This window comes from Sturnira hondurensis, unplaced genomic scaffold, assembly GCF_014824575.4.
Source record: "Sturnira hondurensis isolate 20B ecotype Veracruz unplaced genomic scaffold, ASM1482457v3 Scaffold0016284, whole genome shotgun sequence".
NCBI lineage: Eukaryota > Metazoa > Chordata > Mammalia > Chiroptera > Phyllostomidae > Sturnira > Sturnira hondurensis.
Genome location: NW_028088915.1, coordinates 544,823 through 561,779, shown reverse-complemented (window position 1 = coordinate 561,779; position 16,957 = coordinate 544,823). Strand labels below are relative to the sequence as shown.

The 16,957-nt window shown below is 41.5% G+C and overlaps 1 protein-coding gene across 3 annotated transcripts in view; it reads left to right on the top strand.

Annotated features, from left to right (window-relative positions):
- The window catches only part of IL15RA (interleukin 15 receptor subunit alpha), a 36,478-nt gene extending 21,241 nt beyond the window's left edge, over positions 1 to 15,237 (top strand). The window contains exons 2-7 of one of the 3 annotated variants that reach the window (XM_037065912.1): positions 672 to 866; positions 2,736 to 2,876; positions 4,388 to 4,582; positions 5,231 to 5,263; positions 12,888 to 12,966; positions 14,751 to 15,237. In XM_037065912.1, coding sequence (XP_036921807.1) covers positions 672 to 866; positions 2,736 to 2,876; positions 4,388 to 4,582; positions 5,231 to 5,263; positions 12,888 to 12,966; positions 14,751 to 14,859 — 752 coding nt within the window. In that variant the 3' untranslated portion in view covers positions 14,860 to 15,237. Of the gene's footprint in view, positions 1 to 671; positions 867 to 2,377; positions 2,471 to 2,735; positions 2,877 to 4,387; positions 4,583 to 5,230; positions 5,264 to 12,887; positions 12,967 to 14,750 lie in introns of all 3 variants that reach the window. The other 2 variants (XM_037065913.1, XM_037065914.1) reach the window with 2 other exon arrangements.
- Positions 15,238 to 16,957: the final 1,720 nt, after the last annotated feature.

The window sequence follows — 16,957 nt, the reverse complement described above, 5'->3', positions numbered from 1 at the left end:
CTTAGGCTCAGGAAATACAATGTTGACACAGCAGACCTGACCCCTATCCTCTCTGGCTTGCAGTGCAGATGGTGAGACATATATTCATTACATCACCTCAGTATCTTAAAAACAACTACATGGGGAAAGAACACAGAACTATGCGACCTGACCGACTGTGGGGGTGAGGGAAGGCTTTCCTGAGGAAGGATGGCAGATGGCCAGCCAGGAGCGGGCTGAGAGGGGGATGGGAGGCCTAGTGACTGGCATGGGGGCACCAAAGGCCCATGTGGCCAGGGAAGAGTAGCTAGTGAGGCAGGCAGGGCCAGTTCTGGCAGATTTTTGAAAACCTAAGGATTTTAATTTTTATTCTAAGAGCAAGGGAAAGTCAGGTAAGAGTGAGGCCATGAGACACATTTCCGAAGATGATGCTGGCTGCCTGGAGGCTACTGGTGTTTGTTTAGGCAAGAGAGCTCAGAGGCTTGGTGTGGATGAGGCAGAACAGAAAGACAGAGATGGATCCCTTTTAGAGAGACTGAGGTCGGGGACGCATGGGAAGTGGAGGGTGAGGGAAAGGAGGTTTTCATTGATAACTCCTCTCTATCTAGCTATGCTGGATGGCCAGGTTTCTGGGAGGCTTCTGAACGGGCTGAAATGTGTTCATCTCTCCCCTCATATCTGCACTTTTGCAGGTGCCACGTGCTCTACCCCCACATCTATTGAACATGCAAACATCCAGGTCAAGAGTTACAATGAGAACTCCAGGGAGCGGTATATTTGTAACTTTGGTTTCAAGCGTAAAGCTGGGACATCCAGCCTGACTAAGTGCCTGCGTAACGAGGACACAAACATTACCCAGTGGACAATTCCAAGTCTCAAGTGCATCAGTAAGTAGCCATCCCTGCCCTATCCCTCCCCTCCACACTTGCCAAGGACACACAGACAGCAGTGCTGCAGTATAGGTCACTAAATGAGTCCATCTGAGAGGCCAAGAGATTCATGTTGAGGCCGGAGGCTAAATAAACTAATGGGCCTCTGAACACCTCCTGGAGGTGAAATACATGGGCTTGGTGGGGAGAAGGAGGCTCACACAATTCTGGGTTCAGATCTTCGCTCTGCCACTTACTTAAATCTATGAGACCTTGGGCAAGGGCCTTAACACCTTGGAACCCTAGGTTTCTCATCTAGAAAGTGGGCCTGATGTCAATATTGTGGCTTGTAGGAGAATTAAGTGAAACCTGGTAAATATTAACTATTATTACCATCAGTGCTTTAAGATTATGGTAGCAAGCATTTGGCTATGGGCAAGGGTGTGTGCTCAAGCATGCTCGCTTCCCAGAGAGCTTTTCCAATTTCTTCCTGGAAAAGAGCCTGCAGGAAAATGATTGCCATTTTTCTCCATTGGTATCTACCCCAGGAGACTGGGGAGATACACAGGGCACAGATTCCCTTTACTCGGTCACCCAAGTCTGAGTCAGTGCTCTAGAGCAAATGTGAGGGAAAGTTGCCAGAACCAATTTTTTTAAACCGTCTCCAACTGGATAACCATGCCAGAAGGAGCTGGATAATCTTGCTGTGTAAGCCAAATTGTGCCATGTCCAGAAAAACTAATCCCTCTACTCTGGAAAAATAAAGATGAACCCACAGTCTTCCAAGAGAATTCTGATTTAACATTTACTGCTCACTTGGTATATGTCCAACAGTGAGCTAGATACTTTCTCATATAACATTTGTAACAATTTTCAACCTTTCTGTGGGGGGAGCTGACCAGAGGAGGTTGTTCCATAGCAAACTCATTCTGTTGAAGGACTCCTTGGAGAGCCAGACTTCCTCATTGAATGCATAATGTTTAGATCACCTGGTGGCCCCTCCTGGTCTCTTTGCATTACTGTCAAAGGCAGGGCAAGGAGGAAGCCTCCTCCTCTATGCAAAAGACTGGCAGACCCTTTCCCTGGACTATCTTTTCAAGGATGCTTAAATATGTACCCTTGGAAGATGGAGATAGCACCTCCTTCTGGGAGAAAGGCAGACATGGTGATGCCATTAATGAAAGACTCAGATCCCCTGAGCTCAGGCTTCCTCTGCTGTGATGCAGCCTGCCGAATGTATCTGTTTAGGTCCAACCATGTTGCCCCTGGGGGGCCTGGGGATGAGGGAATTGATGCAGACGGATGTACCTGCTGCCTGCTGTGTTGGCGGCCTGTGTCTGTATTTGCATGAGAACTGCAGGTTGGGAAACACTGATCGTAGTTTATTTCGTATGCTTCTGATCTACCCTACGAAGCCAGAGATATCTGTTTTAAATACATACACTTATTTTTTATTTAAGTCCAGTTCTGAAGCCACCCCAGATTCCACCCTCAAGAGTGTAAATGCCCTGTGGTTGTCCTCTCTCTAGGAGACCCCTCCCTGACTCGCCCAAGGCCACCCTCCACAGTAGCACCGGCAGGGGTGACCCCAGAGCCAGACAGCCCCTCCCCTTCTGGAAAAGGTAGGAATGTTGGAAATCTTTTAAGGACTTTTATTTTCTTTTAACACTCAGGTGCCCATACAGCCCTCAGATTCATGGACCACTGCTGGAGTTCCACTATGAATTTATGTAATACGAAACATTTTTTAAAAGTCAATAACAAAAACTTAACTTTAGGTTCCTTTTCCATTTTAAATCAAAGGTGCTTGATATCCAGGTTTTATAAGTGCATGATTAATAAGGTTTGAAATCCACTCTTTCTACGTCAGATCTAACTTAATTGTAGACTGCTACCCTCGTCAAAACTGGGGAGGGTCTGGGCTTTTGCCTGCCTCGCCTGCCAGCCCACCACAGTTCCAGGGGTACTGGCAGATGATACGACACTGCTGCATCAGAGACTTGTTGTGGCCATCACTTTCTAAAGTAGGTGAATGTTGAATCGCTGTGTCGCACACCTGAAATTAATACTGTATGTCTATTATAAATAATTTACTTTAAATCAACCACAGAAAAGAGTGCATGAGTTCTGGTCCTACAAGGAGCTCTGTCAGGGTTAATAGAGAAAGAAATGGCTCTCAGAAACACGAGAGACCCCTGCAGAATTGCCTCCCAGCAATCCCGAACCTCAGCAAGTTAACTACGATGGCTCTAGTGTAGAAGCATTGCACAGAGCTGCCAGTGCCCCAGATTTCCACTGAGTCTTAAGCAATCATCTATCCCAGTTTCCTCAGCACAGTCCCAATGTTCAGAAAATTCAAAATCTTGGGTGCTAAATAGCATGGGACAATGTGCCCCATATCCTATTGATACCTTCACTTTACACTTAACTCTTGACCGTTTGTGTCCCATTATCCTGTTTGTGGCTTTTCCTGGCCCTTGTCTTCTCCCCTCCAGGCACAGCCATCCTGTCCTGCTTGACATACCTTCCCGAGGGCACTGGTTCCTAAACTTGGCTGTCCCCCGAGATCACCTTGGAACTCTGGAGAGCCATCTGGGAATCAGAATTCTAGAGGCTCTGCAGGTGATTCTCAGGTGGCCAAGGCTGAACACCACTGCTGAAGGGAGGGGAGAGGGCCAGAGAAAGTTCCCTCCAGTTAGTTGGTTACAAACAGAAGGAGGAGGTTGAGGTACTGGCTATATTTAAGTTCAGGGTAATTCTAAAGCTCCTTTGATCAGAGTCACATCTGATTAACCCAATTGATAAGAATAATTAAGTGGCCTCTCCCCATCCTGCCTTTGTGGGCCAAACACTTGATCAGATGAAACTGCACCGTTGAAATCTCAGATGTGAGGGTGTCATCTTTGATGCAGAGTGACTTGGCAATGGGAACTTCAAAGGGATGGTTCTGGGGGAACTCCGTCTGTAAAGTACCTGGCATGCTTGCAGCCTGGGAAGTATGAGGAAGTGAAAAAGGACTACAAGGCATGGTAACATCTCACAGCATCTGTGGCTGGAAGCGCATGGGAAAGTGGCCCAAACAGTGTGGTCAGACAGCCAAAGATGCTGAGATTGGGGCAAAGCCAGGCATTCTTCAAATACACTCTATAGTTGAGATGATCTGCTACCAGGCTTCCCCTTATGTAGAAGTTTTGTGAAAACGCGTGTAAAAGAATCTAAAACCTGCATCCCAGATGTCTCTGGCAAATACTGAATCACTTGTTTTCTTGAGATCAGTCTCCCCTAGTAAACAAGCCTGGCTCTACTCTAATCTTTGAGATATTTAACATGCACTATAATATATCACTATAAATTCCCTAGCATTCTCAAAAGTCTGTGGTCATTAAGGGGTTTTCATAAAGAGCTGTGGAACATGTCCTAGGGGAGGGCTGGCCCAGGGTGGGCTCGATTATAGCAGGTATTAAGTTCCCTCGGTTCTGGAGCTGAGAAAGTGACTATTCTGAGCATTGGTGTCCCCCACGTGTTGCGCCTTCCTACAGAGCCAGCTTTCACTTTCAAGTCAGACACCCCGACAGCCACAAAGCCAGGTACTACACCGGGCTCCAGGCTGATGACACCAAAACCTCCTTCTGCAGAAACCACAGAGGTCACTGGGAATGAGCCCTCCCAAGACCAATCGCAAACGACAGCAAAGGCCTTGGAACACACTCTCTCTGCCTCTCTGGAGAAGCCAGGTTAGCATTGGCTTTGCATGCTTTAGGAGTGGTCCGCTCTCTGCCTGCATGACCTTATACCATCCAAATCAGGACAACTTAGCAACCCCCTGCCACCTGCTTTCTGTCTGCTACAGCCTTCTTGCTCTGGTCTCTATTTGTTGTGCTCTATCCTGGTTCGGTCTGGTGAAAAAAGAAAGTCCATCTCCCATGTGTGACAAGGCTCACTGTATTAACCTGATTTGCCAAGAATCTGAATAATATCTGCCTCCACGCATTATGGGAGGACAGAGGAAGCTTTCCACCATCTGGAGTCACAATCTATGGGATGAAGGAGCTCTCGGTAATTTGCATCTTCTGTGAGGGCATATCTGATTCTATTTTTTTCTTTTTCACTCAAAAAACTTTTTTGTTGTTGTTCAATTACAGTTGCCCCCATTTCACCCCCTCCCTATTACCTGGAAGGGTATATCTGATTCCTAAGTGTGGCCCAGCATCTAAAAGAAATAATTACCTTGCTTGTTCTTTGCTAAATGAGTTTGGCTTTGTCAGCCATGAATTTCTCAAGGCTTTAAGATGGGAACCAAGTTGTCCAGAATTTCTCCTGCTTAATGAGAACGGTGCCTTTAGGACTACATTCATAACTGAGCTGCAATCTCTTCTCTGCAGGTGCATATGCATACAATTCCACAGCCATCACTGGTAAGTATTTACCTTTGTCATAGCAGTGTTGATGCTCAGAGGACCGTGGTCCCAGGACGCTGGACAGCCCTGCTTTGTGCCTGCTCTCCCTGCATGATCACTGCTAGCCTTTCCTTTCACTCTCCAAAGTGTCTCAGTTTAGAGACTAAGTTACATGATCACCCTATTTGTGGAATTCTTTATTTGACATCACTATCTTTATCTTGGTACCTTGCCATTGTCGGGCTCCTGATGTGGAAACCAGAAAGTGGACACATCACGAAAAGGGCCCATTCGGCAATTCAGTTCTGCTAAGCAGGGCCAGATTTCTGTCCAGAATTATTAGGAACCACAAGTGAGTGCTGGCTTCATTGAGAGGCTGTCCTGCCAACACGTAGGTTGCTCTGCTCTCCCAGAGTGTTAGCACAACGTACATACAGCCAGACTGTTCGAATTTCTCAGGCTAGAAGGCTTCTTTTTACAGAAGACAATGGAACAGTAAGGCTAGGAGATAGAGAATGTCTCGGGAAATATAAGTAGGAAGGTTGAAAAATGTTAGCAAGAATGAAAGAAAAAGATAAAAGGAAGAGAAGAGAGCTCAGAGAAGAGAGGATAGAAAAAGAGAAACAGAAGCAAAAAGAGAGAAATGCAAGTAGTAAGAAAGGATCTAATACTTCTGTCTGGCAGGTTTTCAAATGAACCAAAAAAAACTACTAATTTCACATGGGCAAAAATGATTTTTTTTCTGATTTCCAAGTTTTCCAGTGTAACCATTCATATTTTTGTGGTTACATTTTATCTGCATTAGTGTAATCTGGGAAAAGATCGAGTGGTTTTGGTCATATCAGCAGTTAGTTGATTAAAACAGCTTTTTAAAAAATCATATATGCAAAGGCAAGACATTTTAGAAAGGCTCCTTGTATTTTCATAGAGAAACTATGGCGTTTAATAACAAGGACATGGAAACAAAAATTTGTTTATCAGTTAAAAGGAGACCAATAAATAAAGAAGCCAAGCTAATTTTTCTTTTTATGTCACATTCTACACTAATGTTTCTACAGTTTTAATTTTTTAATTTATTTTGTAAAATTAGTAATATATGCATGCACATGATTTAAAAATTTTTTTAATTACAAAAAGATATATATAGTAAAAAGTAAGCCCTATGTCTAAAAAATCCCCTTGCTGGAAGGAAGAAACTCCTGTTCCCAGATTTCTGTGGGCCTTTTCAGAGAAAGTCAGGATGTAACCACACACAGAGGATGAATGATGCTGTCCAGTTTGGTATGTTATTGTCACTGTTATTTCACTTGGTGGTATATCTTGGAGATCCTTCTACATCAACACATAAAACCAGGTTATGCTTTTTAATAGCTTCAAAATATTCTATAGCATGAATTTATTCAGCCAAACCCTATTTGAACGTGTGACTGCTTACATTCTCTGGCTGTGTTACAAACAATGATTAATTGGAAAACCTTGTATTGTTCTGCATATGTGCGAGTATAGCTATTGGATAAAATCCTACATATATAATTTGGGGGCCATATTTTCTATATAGATTTTCAGATGACTTTGTTGGGCTATAATCTAGAATATTTTTTTCCAATTTGTGTCTTTCACTGGGTTAAACTATGAGAAAGTCACTCCTAAATTCTGAAATGTAATATAATAAACATTAACTAAACATGTACAATAGACAAAGATACCTGTGTGCAAGGAACTGTTAAAATACAGAGATTTAAAAGAAAAATATAGCTTTAAACCTTTCATATTATATGAATAAGAATGTCTTCTTTCAGGCCACTTAAAATATAAAGATAGCATGTTAACAATTATAGGACAGAGCAAGTAATTTCAACAAGGAGATGAAAACTAGATCTATTTCATTTGTATTACTTAGGTTTCATCTCCTAAGAAGGTATATGCTAAAATGAATAGCATGTTTATTTTCTAAAAACACTTAGTGATAATGCATTCAAAGCATGTCACATACAATTGCAGGCACCTGAGACCTAAGAGTGTGCCCAGGACAGTTACCAGTGACAGAGGTACTCGCTGGTGTCCTAGGCATCAGTGGGTGTTGCTATTTCTACATGAATAAGCAATCATTTGAGTTCACCTTTGTAAGAAAATATAAATGATGCTTTACTATAGTGGTCGCTTAGTCAATGTTTACTTGTTACGTTGTTAACGTAACTTGTTACAATGTTAACATTTTAATCAGCCCATTGATACTACCAATACCATAACTTTTTAAAAAATAAGTTTATAAAAGATATTGCAATTTTTAAAGTTGCTATTTTTAGTTCTATAGAAAGTGGTAAGGAGTAGATGCTGAATAAATATTGAAAAAATGCACAAACTGGTAAGTGAACTTGAGGGCTTTAACCTTTAAATAAATATTAAAGTGTGACTCATCACTTCATTGTCTTAAACACCTACTGCCTCCCTTGGCAGCCCTTTTCATCGATAGCTTTATTGAATAATTCCAATATCTGGTCTCTGATTCTTGACTAAGGTATTCTTGAAGAGTCTCAATTGTAAAATAAAAAGTCAAAAATGTTACCTATAACAGGGTTCACATAGCCGTATTAATTTAGTGCCCTGGGAGTGGGGGTTCACGCTTCCGAGTGCGTTACAGCTCTAGTCTGGCCCATCTGAGGTAAGTTTGCTGTGCTCAGTCTGCTCGGCCTTCCGCGGGAGCTACGTCTCTGTCATTCGTCTGTCAGTCAATGTAAATTGAGATCATCTTTTGTGCCAGATATTGTCCTAGACTGCAATGAAATGCAGATTTCTCATTAAAAACTAAATAGCACTTAATTTTTTAAAACATTTAAAAAACTTTTTTAAAGGAAACATTTTTTCCTTTTTATTGAATTTATTGGGGTGACTCATTAACAAAAGTGCAGGCGTCAGGTGCACAGTCCACAACACATCATCTGTAAGTTGTGTGTTCACGTCCCCAAGTCAAGTGTACATGGTATTGAAATATGCATACTTCAACTTATGGAATGTTAATGATTTAGTTCAATCAATTAGATATGGATTATCTACTCTGACCCCAACACTTAAAATGTTCTCAGTATAGTAAGAGATAGGAAAGAAACTAGGAAAAGTACCCAGGCATAATGAATTGACATTCTTATTCAAAATTGCCCTCATCAAATATAAACACACAATGATCCTGGGCACAGCAATATGAGAAATTCGTACTATTCCCTGAATGACCTAGTTTGCAGGTACTGCTAAGGAATGGCAATTCCCTGTATATTCACAAAGGACCTTTCATCATCCCCGTGCAATAGTGGCCACTGGCTATCTAGGCCACCTCGGAGCCTCAGACCCAACGTGTACAGTAGATTGAACTTGAGGCAGCAGCATTGACTTCCTGGCCTCCCATGCAATAATCCACTTTTTCTCCTCCCTCTCCCAGAGTCTAATCCTTCTCTCGCATCCTCCATCACACCAAATCTCTTTCACTTCCTTTTTCTCTACTCCATGCACCACCCCTCAACCCCGAGGAAACACAGAAGGGTGGAGAACTGTGGCTGATGATATTTTAGTCCATTGTTTTAGTGATTCTGGTTTCAATTTCTCTACTAAACTCGTCTGTTATAACTGAGGAAGAGGCCAAGCATTTGAGTTTAATTCACTGAATTCAGATTACTTTGTTTGGATCTCTGGCTCAGGAGACCTCTTCTCACTCGACTTTGAGTCTGCAGTTTTTATTCTCATTAAAAGGAAACAGGAAGAAGCATTGTGAAATACAACTGTTGTTTACATTGACTTGCCTTTTCCAATAAGTCTCTCTATAAACAGTAAATGCACGCCAAGCTGATTAGTCAGTGTGAAGAAATAGCTTACTATAGTCTGCAATATCTTTGCTAATAACAGATTTCTAACTTTTAGTCCTATTGATGAGTAATATTAAGTTTGAAAACTCAAAACATCCGTCACCAATTTCCCATGCTTTCTGTTCCTTCTTTTGGAACAAGTTTTCTATGCTTACTTGTACCGCAAATAGTTTTGAAGATTTGTAAAGTTGTAAAGTTTTGCCCAAATTTCTGAGGGAAAAATAAGGGTGCACATTATGTATGGGTATTACTAATTCTGCATTATATATATGTTTTAATTCTTTTATTTATGCTGATGCATTAAAAGTATAACTTTAAAAAGCAATAATGATATCTGTATGTAAAACAATACTCTGGAATACAATAACCGGTTTGGTTTCTAAATATAAATAAATAAATAAATAAATAATTGAATTAAAAAATTAAAATGAAAGATTTTTTTCCTGAAAGTGTCAGTGTTCATCATATATGGCAAAATATGGTCCTTCCCATGTCCTTAGAATTCCCAAAAGCAGAATTGGAGAGTCAAAGGGGATGGTCTTCTCTAAAGCTTTTGTTATGCTCTCAAGTCCCCTTGAGGAAAATTGCATGCATTTACACTCCTGCCTTGGAGAGAACCTGGGTATTACCCCACATCCGTGCATTTAGCTGTTTTTCAAGAGGGTTGTATTTTGAAGTCTGAGCCATGGGATATTCCTCTTGCCTACAAAGTTATGTTTTGGTTGTATAGGCTCAGGTCTAAAAAGCTTAATAGTCTAGAAGACATGGTCCTGTCTCATGGTCCCCAATGAGACAGCTGGCTGTCCAGATGTACAGGGCTGTCATCTTGCAAGTGGGGCAGCTAGGTGATTTTTGCAGGGAGATTTCATAACATTATGACAAATTGGCTTGGAGCTTATTATTGACACAAGTGTTTTAAAAATAGTTATGCTCTGCCTGCTCACAGGATAAGCCTTTTGCTTCCACACAAAGATTCCACTGTCCAGGTCTAATAAATCATGAGCTGTCATCACTGCTGGCCTTCCACCCTTAACTCCTCTCCCCCCACTGTGCTGTTCCTTACAACTTAGTCCACATGATTTGTTCCTTTTCTTAAACATGACCTTATTCTCCTCTCATCTGTAGGAGCTTCCTTATAACACCTCTTCCTTCTCCTTATCACCGTTTCTCTGTCATAAAAAGTAGCAAATAAATAAATAATGATAATGAAATTGGAAGATAAATGGCACTGTAAACTATCATTTCTATTTTTTCCCTTTGGTTCTAGCCTTTTATTTGCAGTTCATTCTTGATTTCATTTTAGTATTTTTAAATATATTTTATTGATTATGCTATTACAGTTGTCTCATTTCCCCCCTTCACTCCCCTCCACCCTGCACCCCCCTACCCATACTCCCTGCCTTTAGTTCATGTCCATGTGCCTTACTTATAAGTTCTTTAGCTTCTGCATTTCCTATACTACTCTTTCCTCCCCCCTGTCTATTTTCTACCTACCATTTATGCTACTTATTCTCTGCACCTTTTCCCTCTCTCTCCTCCTCCCACTCCCCTTTGCTAACCTTCCATGTGATCTCCATTTCTGTGGTTCTGTTCCTGTTCTGGTTGTTTGCTTAATTTGTTTTTGTTTTTGTTTTTGTTTTAGGTGTGGTTGTTAATAACTGTGAGTTTGCTGTCTTTTTACTATACATATTTTTTATCTTCTTTTTCTTAGATAAGTCCCTTTAACATTTCATATAAGGGCTTGGTGCTGACGAACTCCTTTAACTTGGCTTTATCTGAGAAGCACTTATCTGCCCTTCTATTCTAAATGAAAGCTTTGCCAGATAGAGCAATGTTGGATGTAGATCCTTGCCTTTCATGACTTGAAATAGTTCTTTCCAGCCCCTTCTTGCCTGCAAGGTCTCTTTTGAGAAATCCGCTGACAGTCTGATGGGAACTCCTTTGTAGGTGACTGTCCCCTTATCTTTTGCTGCTTCTAGGATTCTCTCCTTCGTTTTCATCTTGGCTAATGTAATTTTCTAATGTGCCTTGGTGTGTTCCTCCTTGGGTCCAACTTCTTGGGGACTCTCTGAGTGTCCTGGATTTCCTGGAATTCTATTTCCTTTGCCAGACTGGGGAAGTTCTCCTTTATTATTTGTTCAAATAAGTTTTCCACTTGTTGCTCTTCCTCTTTTCCTTCTGGTACTCCTGTAATTCAGATGTTGGAACATTTAAAGATGTCCTGGAGGTTCCTAATCCTTTCATTTTTAAAAAATTCTTGTTTCTTCATTCTTTTCTTCCTTCTGGTCCACATCATTGATTTGAGGCCCAGTTTCCTTCCCATCACTACTGATTCCCTGTACATTTTCCTTTATTTAGTGTAGCCTTCATTTTTTTTCATCTAATTTGGGACCAAATTCAACCAATTCTGTGAACATCCTGATTACCAGTGTTTTGAACTGTGCATCTGATAGGTTGGCTGTCTCTTCATTGCTTAGTTGTATTCTTTCTGGAGATTTAATCTGTTCTTTCCTTTGGGCCATTTTTTGGGGGGGGTTTGCTGCACCTGTTATGTAGTGAGGGGCAGAGCCTTAGGTGTTCACCAGGGGGCAACTCAATCTCTGGGTTGTGATGCTGTGTGTGGGGTGGAGGTCCGAGAGGGAACAATGGCACTTGCTCCACTCTCTGCTGGATTTCAATCACTTCCCCCACTTCCCCCAAGTCAATTGGGCCCTTCTGGTGCTGATTCCCAGGTGGGTGGACTTGTGTACATTCTAGGACCCAAGGGGTCTAGGACCCCTTGTGTACATTCTCTCCAACAAACTCTCCTGTGAGGCTGGTAGTTTCTCCCAGCACTTCAACCCCCACAGGTGTTTTCAGTTGGTGTTTTGAGACTTTATTTCCCTACACAGGGATCCTGGGTTGTGTGGTTTGCCTCGTTCCCCAGTTTCACCTGATTTATCTGCGTATAAATGTGGGACCACCGAGTCCACCAGCTGCCTTGTGCACTGCGCCCCTCCATAATCCACCACCTCACTGGGTCCGCCAGGTGCCACCTGCATGCCCGGGGTCTGCCAGCCACTGCTTTGCCGCTACCCCTCTTGGCCCTGGCTCCCTGGCTCTGCCCCTCCTACCGGTCTGGAGGAATGTGTCTATTTTAGCTCCTTGGTTGTCAGACTTCCATACAGTTCAATTTTCTGTCAGTACTGGGTGTCTTTTTTTTCTAAATTGTTGTTGTCCTTATTCTGATTGTGCGGGGAGGCACAGTGTGTCTACCTACATCTCCATCTTGGGCGGAAGTCTCTGATCAAGCTATCATTTCAGGTTTCTGCAAAGCTGCAGAAGAGGGATAAGTCGTGTCAAAGGACAACCAAGAAGGACCCTTGCCATGTCTGTTATTTTCTTGACTTTGGAGTTACCAGCAAGCATTTCCTCTAACAAAGTGCTAGCTTCTCATCCTCATATGTCCACTTCAGCTTCTGATCCCCTCCTGACTTACTCCTGTCCTTGCCCTTCACCATGCCACTCAGCTCAGAAAGAATGAGGATTAGGAGCAGGGGACTGGGGATACGATGAATGGGGACAGTTTGAACTGGCAGTGTCGGTGGGAAAGAAGTGAACTTTTTGCCTAGATGTAGAATAGGTTGGATTTCATGGACCTTAAGAAATGTTGACAACAGTAAGCTGGTTGGGGAGGTGTTTGGGTCTCTCTTCAGGAATGTAAATTGTAAAGAATTTTTAGATTCTTGGAAATGAATCTGCTACCTGAACTTTTAGCATGATACCAGCTTAGTTCTCTTCTTTTACAGTGGCAGTATCCATACCTGTCCTTGTGATTTGTGCCGTGTGTGTGGTATTTCTTCTAGCACGTTACTGCAAAAAATCAAGGTGAGTGGCACAGGAGAATCACACTTGACAAGATTCTTCCGTTCCTCCCAGAAAAGAGCTTCATTATCATGGCTCTGGCCCATTCTGGCTAGAGATGCAGGTCTCACTCTCACCCCCTTCTGTGTTAGCCAAAAGGAGTGTCCGAGCTGAGGAGTCGCTGAGCCAATCCTAGAGAGCCCTTCATTCTCCAAAGCAGGCCACTCATCAGAAACGGGACGGCCAGAACCTAGCTGACGACACAGGGCCAATTTTACTGAGGGCCAGCTCAGAGGGAAAGGCTGTGCCAGACAACCAGTTGGATATACATGAGATTTGTATCAATTCTTATCATACAGTCATGAATATACTCTTTTTGAACACACATTAAATGTGGATATAATTTTTTATAAATATATTCCTTCCTGTCAGCCTTACTTTTATATTTGTAGTAATTGAAATTCGACATGTCAGCATTTGTGACCTGATTGTTTCTGGCACTTGCTGAAATTTCAGATTTTACTACTTTTCTAGTCTTCAGTCATTTTCATCATTCTTTCATTAAAGCTTTAAATGATATATTAGCCTTAGTTTTATACTTCTTTCAACCAGTAATCAGTATTTCAGCACTCCATGTTAATGTGGTTGCTCTGGATCCTTCCTTAGCATTACACAATGAACCGATATCAGATGTTGAAAATAAACTTTTAGTTACTAGTAAAAAAAATTCTTTTCTAAATATTGTATAAAAACTATACCACCCCTTGAGCCTAACTTTGAAAAAAAAAGGAACATTTCATGAAATGCTACTGTAAATCCAAAATGAAAACAGCGCATAAAAATTTATATAAATCTTCAAACTCTGGCAATACTATGGCAACCAACAAAAAGTGACATAAACCTTACAGCTTAGAAAGTAACAAACTAAAGATGATGTATTACTTGAACACTTGTGAAAACACAAAAAATGTTAAAATGTTGGCAAAATATGACTTTTAAAAGAATTTTTTAAATGTCATTGTAATAATTTCCATATAAAATGCTGTATTTGGAGTTACACTCTTAAGAAATTGGAATGACTATATTTATTGACTATATTTAAAAAAGAATATACACACATTCTTTTAAAAGAATAATACACTAAATTGTATTTTAGTGTATTATTCTTAAAAAAGTTGAAAGTGTGGTATATATGGCCAATAAATATACTCTAAGAGGAAATACCAATATTCACACACTGCATCAGACAAATATTCATAAATCTATTTTAAAGAATTAGTTAACCTCCAAGAAGCTCAAAGTATTTATTTTTAAATGTCCTAAAAAGTGCTTATCCACAGGAGGTGGATTCAATAACCCAGGAAAGAAATTGCTGACTCTCATACTCATGGCCTAAAATACATGGCAGAAATATGGAATTAAAGTGTTATGCCTCCCCATCTCTTGGTTACTCAGGAACTGATCAATGGAGTTGTTTGTTTAACTATTTACCAGTAAGTGCCAAAACATTACATCATTTTTATCAGGATTATCGCATGGGACTTGGCCAGGCTCCTAGTCTCTCTCTCCTCTTGTTCTCGCCATCTGAACTACCTACCCCTTTTTAGCAGAGAGCTGGCAAAGTGAGGGGAGCCGCTCCAACAGGACTGGGAACTCTGGTGGATGAGGAGATTAAAAATACCCAAATACGATTTAAATAGTTTCTGTGAATGAAGTTTTCTCCATTTGAATGTTCAACAGGGACTATCTCTTTACTTCATTTGAGGGCAAATCCTCTTTTTAAAACCTGTCAATTATCTGCTTTACAGGCAAAACTCCTGGACACCCAGTGTTCAAATGGAAAATATGGAAGATAGGCCAATGACTGGGGGAACCGATGGCAGCGAGGAGGATGCTGAAAACCACCACGCAGCCTAGGAAACCCCAGGGGCCATCGGGGCCAGCAAGGGCTTGAGCAAAGGCATCAATTCTGCTCTGGCCAGAGGGAACCAAGAAAAGACTGAGGGAACCAAGATGTTGGGCGCCAGGGTAAAGCTGCCAGGATGCCAAAATGATCGGGCATCATTTATCAACTGTGCCTACCCTAGACACTGCCTGGATGAGTAGGTTCTCCAGGCTTAGCACAAAAACCGCATGCCAGGCCCTGCCTCAGATAAAGGGCCAAGTTACCAAAGTTTCAGCTTGAAGGCCTCAGGTCTTCCCATCAGGGCTTTTATTTTATTATGACATTTACTCAGGATAGCTTATCAGCTTGACTCTTTCTTCTGTCTCTCCTCCTGGCTTGCACTTTACAAAGAAAAGGAATATACCTGAGGCTCTAAGTGAACTGAGGAGGGTCCTCTGGCTTGGGAAAAATCTATAAGGATGGCATCAGGTTTTCAGCTCCTAAAACTCTCCCCAGTTTGGTGCTCTGCATTGACTGAAAGGGAGGGAAGAGATATTGTGCCCAGTGAATCTTCCTGATTTAAGGATTCAGAAAGAAAACTGAACTCAGTGACATTTTCTGTATATATACCTTTATATTTATATTCCCTTATCTATTATGTCTACATATTATATGACCCCTATTTTGAAATTGTACCTTGTATATAAACAAAATAAAATGTCTATTTTCAATTAAAAATGCAGTAAAAGAATCACTGAAAGAAATGTATAAGCCCTGGCTGGTGTAGCTCAGTGGATTGAGCGCGGGCCTGTGAACCACACGATCGTGGTTCGATTCCCAGTCAGGGCACATGCCTGGGTTGCAGGCCAGTTCCCAGCAGGGGACTCAAGAGGCAACCATACATTGATATTTCTCTCCTGTCCTTCTCTTCCTCTCTAAAGATAAATAAATAAAATAAAGAACTTGTACTTTAAAAAAAAAAGAAATGTACACACACACATAAAACAAAGCAAAACAAAAAAACCCCAAGAAGATAAAGAACAGGAATACTGAGTCCCAAATGGTTGATCACAGCTTCTCTAAAAGGAGAAAAAATTCTTGCCTAAAGCTGGATCAGATCACAGTTTTAGAGAATTTCTTGTGGGGTTTCCATGTGAGAAGTCACACATGGCAGGTTTTGGCAGGTGTGCCTGGTACAAACTTACTCTTGTGCTGAATTTTTCTTTTTCTTTCTTTGCTGTTTATAAAATTTTTTTAAATAAAATCATGGGCCTATTCCTACCTCCTCATTTTTTAAATGAGAAAATTGAGGCCCAGAGAAGCTGACTTGCCCAAGGCTCATGGCTCAATTAACATCAGAGTTGGGATGGAACTTAGGATGGGGAGGGGCCTGGGTGGGGACTAGTAGGTGCTGTCTGTAAACTGGCATCAGCTGCCCAATCATACAGCCGGGGGGGTAGCCAGGCAGCCGTCAAAAGCATTTGTGAGGCGGGGCATAGCAATCAATTCATGCTCTGCTAGAGGCTCTTAAAGTATCCTTTCTTCTTAACTTCTTTGTGTTGCCAATTCAGAAGGTTGCATCAAAAGCAAAGGGTAGGAATTTAAATGGCTGGTGCTGGGAATTTTAAAGCCATACCATTTTCACTGTGTGCAAATATCTTTTTCGATGAGTAGAAAACTCACTACTAACACGTGAGCAGAGCCATTTTATTCACTATTGGCTTTAATTACTTCATTATCTGGAAGCTGCCTGATTTAAACTCTTTAGCTCCTTGCCCCTAAGTTTCTAGGGCTGGATCCACTTTATTCTTTATAAGAAGTTTTAAGAGTTTGACCCTTGTTATTTGTAAAACTAATATGACCGAAAACACAACTTACATAAAAAATTGGGCAGATATTCAGTAGAATCAAACTTTGACAGGTGTCTATTGAGTGTAAGAAGGTCAAGTCACAGGGCTAGTACAGAGGTTTGTGGTTTGAATTCACCACCATTTTTGGAAAAGTGAGTGGTGTAATGATTTCTGGGGCCCATTTTGGAGCTTTGAAATCAGTGGTTCAGATCCATCACAGAAGCAGCCCATGGGCCATCAGTCACCAATCAAGTTCAAGCTGGTTAAATTATGTGACAAA